The 6,915-nt window shown below is 40.7% G+C and overlaps 1 protein-coding gene across 1 annotated transcript; it reads right to left on the reverse strand.

The window, feature by feature from the left end:
* LOC107640699 lies at window positions 2,982-5,523 on the reverse strand. The gene is made up of 2 exons (XM_016344204.1): window positions 4,600-5,523; window positions 2,982-3,809 (listed from the first exon to the last, which is right to left on the reverse strand). Exons 1-2 carry the CDS (start codon window positions 5,521-5,523, stop codon window positions 2,982-2,984), a joined length of 1,752 nt encoding a protein of 583 aa, XP_016199690.1.

Raw genomic sequence — 6,915 nt, forward strand, 5'->3', positions numbered from 1 at the left:
GTGTCACATAATCATCACATTGATCATGTTCTTGTGTGCGAATGAATATCTTAGAGAAGAAATAGGCTTGAGTTGAATAGAAAAACAATAGTACTTTGCATTAATTCATGAGGAACAGCAGAGCTCCACACCTTAATCTATGGTGTGTAGAAACTCTACCGTTGAAAATACATAAGAACAAGGTATAGGCATGGCCGAATGGCCAACCTCCCCAAATGGCATATGAATTCGAAAATAGGGAAAAAGACTGATCCCTGATCAAGGATGGTCAAAAGATGTAAAATAAATCACTAAAAGTAATTTTTATACTAAACTAGTAGCTAGGGTTACATAAGATAAGTAAATGATGTAGAAATCCACTTCCGGGCCCACTTCGTGTGTGCTTGGGCTGAGCATTGAGCTTTCATGTGTAGAAACTCTTTTTGGAGTTAAACGCCAGGTTGTAGCCTATTTCTGGTATTTAACTCTGATTTGCAACCTGTTTCTGGCGTTTAACTCTAGAATAGGGCAGGAAGTTGGCGTTTGAACACCAGTTTCCATCATCAAAACTCGAGTAAAGTATAAACTATTATATATTGCTGGAAAGCCCTGGATGTCTACTTTCCAACGCAATTGAGAGCGCGCCAATTGGATTTCTGTAGCTCCAAAAAATTGACTTCGAGTGCAGGGAGGTCAGAATCCAACAGCATCTGCAGTCCTTCTTCAGCCTCTGAATCAGATTTTTGCTTAAGTCCCTCAATTTTAGCCAGAAATTACCTGAAATCATAGAAAAACACACAAACTCCTAGTAAAGTCCAGAAATGTGATTTTTATTTAAAAACTAATGAAATTATATTAAATACTAACTAAATTATACTAAAAACTATGTAAAAATAATGCCAAAAAGCGTATAAATTATCCGCTCATCACCGTCCTTTGAAGACCAAAATGGCCATCACCCTCGGAAGAGTGGCAAGCCTCCAAGATTGGCTGAAATTCGGATTGGGGAATACACCATCTAATTACTTGTTCGGTACCACATCTCCATAAGTATGGGTCATCCCATACATAATATTTGGATTTGCTTTTGAGCTTATCCTTTTGATGTTGAGAAAAATTGGGAGGAATGGGGTGAGCAACCAAGTGACTGGCAATAGGTGCATACCAAGGGATCACCTCGGATATTGCTAGCAAGCCCTTAAGAGGAAATGTATCATTGATAGGAGTGGGATCACCCTTTATGTGCTCAAGGCGACTCAAGTGGTCCACCACTAAGTTTTGCGAACCACTCCTATCTTTGATTTTAAGATAAAATTCTTGCAATAGTAACACCCATCGGATCAACCTTGGTTTCGATTCCTTTTTGGCCAACTAATATTTCAAAGCCGCATGATCCGAGTATACTACCACCTTAGAGCCAAGTAAATAAGCCCAGAATTTATCCAAGGCAAAGACAATAGCTAACAATTCCTTCTCGGTGGTAGTATAATTGGACTGCGCTCCATCTAAAGTCTTAGACGCATAGGCAATGACATAAGAAATTTTACCCTCGCGCTGAGCTAGCGCCGCTCCCACTGCATAGTTTGAGGTGTCACACATGATTTCGAATTGTCTAGTCTAGTCCGGCCCTCTTACTATTGGAGCTTGGGTCAAAGCGATCTTTAGCTTGTCAAATGCCTCCATGCACTCTTCACTCATATCAAATTCCATATCCTTTTGCAACAATCGAGAGAGAGGTAGTACAACCTTACTAAAGTCCTTAATGAATCGCTGGTAAAAACTTGCATGTCCAAGAAACGCACGGACTTCCCTCACAGAAGAGGGGTAAGACAAACTAGAAATAACATTGACCTTTGCTGGATCAACAGAAATCCCATTATTAGAGACAATGTGCCCTAAAACAATACCTTGTCTAATCATAAAATGGCATTTGTCAAAATTTAACACAAGGTTTGATTTAGTACACCTCTCTAATACTTTTCCAAGATTGTCTAGACAAAGATCAAAGGAATCCCCATAGACACTAAAATTGTCCATGAACACCTCCATGCAATGCTCCAAAAGATCTGCAAATATACTCATCATACACCTTTGGAACGTAGCCAGTGCGTTGCACAAGCCAAACGGCATTCTTTTATACACATACGTTCCGAAAGGGCATGTGAAGGTGGTTTTCTCTTGATCTTCCAGAGCAATGTGGATTTGAAAATAACCCGAATAGCCATCTAAGAAATAGTAATGAGATTTACCGCATAGGCAATCAAGCATTTGATCGATGAATAGCAATGGAAAGTGATCCTTCCTAGTGGCTAAGTTTAATCGCCGATAGTCAATACACACCCTCCATGAGTTTTGGACTCTTGTAGCTATAAGCTCCCCACTCTCATTCTTGATTGTAGTAACACCAGATTTCTTTGGAACCACTTGGATGGGGCACATCCACTCACTATCCGAAATCGGATAAATAATGTCCGCATCTAATAACCGGGTGACCTCATTCTTCACAACCTCTAGAATGGTAGGATTTAGATGCCTTTGAGGTTGTCGAACGGGTTTGGCTCCTTATTCTAGGAAAATTCGGTGTTCACATACTTGGGGGCTAATGCCAACTAAGTTCGCCAAGCTCCACCCAATAGCCTTTTTGTTCCTCCTCAAGATATTAAGCAACTTCTCCTCTTGGTGGGAGGAGAGCTCCCTTACAACAATTACCGGGAGCTTTTGGTCATCTTCAAGGAAGGCATATTTTAGGTGGGATGGGAGTGGCTTCAAATCTGTACTTTGTTCATGACTTGGCACCTTGTCTTCCGGTATCACCGGAGGTGATAAGGCATCTTCTTCACATACATGGGAACTCCCTACACTTGGGTCTTGAATCATACATGGGAACTCCCCACATCTTGGTGAATTTTGGCCACAACATTATCAATCATATCACACCGGAAGATAGAATGGTCCTCTGGTGGGTGTCTCATGGCTTCATCAAGATTAAAGCTCACTTCTCTTCAATCGATCTCAAACGAGTAGGTACCCGAAAACGCATCTAATTTGAACCGGGAGGTCTTCAAGAACGGCCTCCCAAGCAAGATAGATGAGGTCCTCCCAGAATCACTAGGGGGCATCTTAAGAATATGAAAATCAATCAGGAGTACTAACCCCTTTATACTCAGTAGAACATCCTCCGCAATACCAACTACAAAAATTATGCTTTTGTCCGCCAAAACAAACTGGGCGGCCGACTGTTTCAATGGTGGAAGCTTTAAGACCTCATAAATGAACAAAGGCATGATGCTCACGCAAGCACCGAGACCACACATACAGTCGACAAATTGTACCCCATCTTTGGTGCAAGTTACTAGGCAAGGGCCAAGGTCACCACACTTCTCCGGCACATCATCCGTTAAAGTGGAGATTGAGCTTCCCAATGGAATAGTTTCTAAATCATTAAGCTTCTCATTGTTCATGCATAGGTCCTTTAGAAACTTGGAAAATTTAGTTACTTGGTGCATAGCATCAAAGAGAGGAATGGTTACCTCAACTTTCTTGAATATCTCTAACATTTTGGGATCCAAATCAACTTGCTTCTTGGTCTTCCTTGCCAATGTGGGAAATGGAATTGGAGTAGCTTCCTGCAAGACATTTCCATCCTTAGGAATTCCACCCCTTAGTTGAGCAATCACTTCTTCAACTACCTCTTGGGCTTCATCCTCCTCTTCGACTTCTTCTAACTCAACCACATCCTCATCTTGAGTGACCTCTATTGGACTTGGCTCTTCATGACTTCTCTCTTGCAATTTGGTACCGGACCTCAAGGTGATGGCATTGATGCCACCCTTAGGGTTAGGTAGGGGTTAAGAAGGTAAGGCACTAGAGCTTGAGGGTTGAACATTAGAGCTAGAGGTTGAATCCATACGAGAAATAAGGGCTTGGATGGTAGATACAAGACCATTGATGCTAGAGTTAATCGAGGCTTGAAATTCTTTTTGTCATTGAATGAGAGAACGGATCTCATCTTGGTTGAAGGGAGAAGAAGAAGGGTAAGTAATTTAGGGGGCTTGTGGTTGGTTGGATTGAGGGGCTTGCCTTTGATGAAGTGCTTGCTAGGTTTAGTAGGCCCTACCTTGGCTTTGGTTTTGGTATGGAGGGTTTTGTTGGTACCAGTTTTGTTGGTTATTGTTGTTCCATTTTTGGTTCCCACCGTTGTCCCTTCCTCCTTGATTATAGATGTCCCTCCACACTTGGTTCCCACCGTTGTCCTTCCACCTTTAGTTTCCACCGTTGTCCCTTCCTCCTTGATTATAGTTATCCCTCCATCCTTGGTTGGAGTTGTCTTGCCAACCTTAGTTAAAAGTACCCTCTTGATTATAGTTGCCTCCTTGTTGGTGATAACATTTGTTTGGGCGATTGTAGTAGGCATTAGTAGCCACCAAGGTATTATCATCTTGGAGGTTTGGGGCATTCATCGGTGTAATGGGTGTAACAAGAGCAAATTCTGCACACTCTTTGGGGGGGGGAGACCAACTGTTGACTTTGTTGTGGTTGAGGAGGTGGAGGTTGTTGTTGATTGAGATGGAGTTGCTTGAGAATATTTGTCATTTCTCCCAAGGTTTGGGTAAGGGCGACAGTCTCACCACTAGTAGAAACTTCATTTATAGCTCTTGGATGGTTGTTTCTTTGTCTAGCGTGTTTAGTGGACTCGGCCAAATCGGTGATCAATTGCCATGCCTCCTCCGCCGTTTTATACTTTCTCAAGGAACCATTGCTTGAGGCATGCAAGAGGATCTTGTCTTGTGGTTTCATTCCTTGGCAAAAATAGCTAATCAACATTAGAATGTCGATCATATGGTAGGGGCATGAGTCAAGAAGCCTCCGAAATCGTTCCCAATACTCATATAGAGTTTCCATTTCACCTTGGACAATGCATGAAATTTCTTTCCTCAATCTATCCGTCACCTCCGGAGGAAAGAATTTATCTAAAAACTCCCTTCGAAGCAAATTCCAATCACTAACAATCTCATCGGGCAAAGTGTAGAACCACTCTTTGGCTCTTCGCTCAAGTGAAAATGGGAAGGCAAATAGCCAAATAGCAACCTCATCGGAACCCTCCCGCCTAGTTGTTGAACATACACCTAGAAAGTCTCTAAGGTATCTAATAGGATCTTGGGCGGAGAGTCCATGAAACTTGGGTAGAAGATTAATCAAGGTGGTCTTGAGCTCAAAATTAGCATTTAACTCCAGATGATGCACTTGAAGCGATTGAAGAATAAAGTCCGGAGCACCGGGTTCCTTAAGAGTGACTCTCCTTGGAGTGGCCATAGTTTTGCTACCTAGATCAATAGAAGACGTATTAGTAGTACGGATGGAAGAATAGATGGTTTCCTCCTCAAATGACGTTTCCGATTCAACCTTGGATAAGGTTGGTGAATTGGTAGGAACCCTTTCATCACCTTCAAAGGCTAACCGTCTCTGAGATTGCCTAAGATGTGAGATAGTTCTCTTAATTTCCGGATCAAAAGGGGCTAAGCTAGGATCTGGTAGTGAACGCATCATTCAATGAAAGAAGCATAAAGCTCATGACATCAAGATGCACTAAACAAAGGTTAATCCTAACTAACAATTGAACTAGCAAACAATCAATAAAAATGCAAGTATTCACATATCCACATATTTACACTAACCAGTAACATGGCACACATATGCAACTCCCCAGCAACGGCGCCATTTTGATGAGCGATATTTTGTCAGTATAGAATTTCCCAATAGGATTATGTCATGAGTATAGTCTAAACCAACAAGCTATAACGCATCAAACATAGAAAATGTGTGTCCACAATTCAAAATCAATAACCGAGAGTATTAGTCCCAAGTCGTTCTCCCTAGGAGTTGCCCTAAGATGCACATCATTGGTTAGGAGTTCTCTTGGTGTTTGAGGTTGAATACGAGAAATGTAAACAAGCTTGCAAAAAAGCAATGAACAAATAACAAGAGTGAATGACAATCAATCAATGTAAAAGCCTTGGCTAGGATTGGGAATTGGAATTCCTATCCTCATTGCCTCCAACAATTGTGATAAGAATTGGTTATTGCTCCACTTAGTTAACCTCTAACTATGAAGGAAAGTCAAGTGGAAATAATCAATTTGAGTCCACAAGTCCTAGTATAATCCTAAGGAAGAACTAGATTTAGTGTCATTCAAATCAATTAGCAATTTCCAATTATCAATCAACAAAAGGCTTTGACAATTCAAGTGTTTCCAATTATCCAACCCCTAAGCCAAGAGTGAAATTTTACTCCATAGCTATAGTTGGCATTTTCTCAAACATTTGGTGAGCAATAATGAAAGACATTGTGGAATTGAGAAGAGAATTTGAATTCAAGCTATCTAAGACAAGCAATTAACAACAATCAAGCAATTAACCACAATGAACATGAAATTCCTCAATGCATTAAGAGAAAACAAAGTAACGTAACGACCCAATTTTCAATACGCCTAGGACATACCAGAAACTGAGTGCTACCAATTTGTCATCCTAATTATTATCTATTATTTATTATATGAGCCTGATTCGTTGTTAAAAGCGTAGTTAGTTAGCGAGGTACTTTTTTCTTGAAAATATTTGGTTTGATAAACAGAATTATTTATAATCAATTCAAAAATAATAACAGATAAAACAGTTATAAGCAACCACACATAAATACATCACAAGCAGCTAACAACATTTAGTGATCCAGCCTTTACTAGAGTATAGACATTTAGTTAGAACAATCCTAGATATAGCTAGATAATAACTAAATACATATATATACATACAACATCCCAGGCCCTGACCTGTTCAAGAAGTCCCTAAGCTGGCACCTAGGCTAGTCTAGACTCTATACTCACCTATTCCCTCTACACTACTAAAGCGAGGGAAAGTACGCTCTAAGTCTTCAAAACTC

Source organism: Arachis ipaensis, chromosome B05 (genome assembly GCF_000816755.2).
Source record: "Arachis ipaensis cultivar K30076 chromosome B05, Araip1.1, whole genome shotgun sequence".
Lineage (NCBI taxonomy): Eukaryota > Viridiplantae > Streptophyta > Magnoliopsida > Fabales > Fabaceae > Arachis > Arachis ipaensis.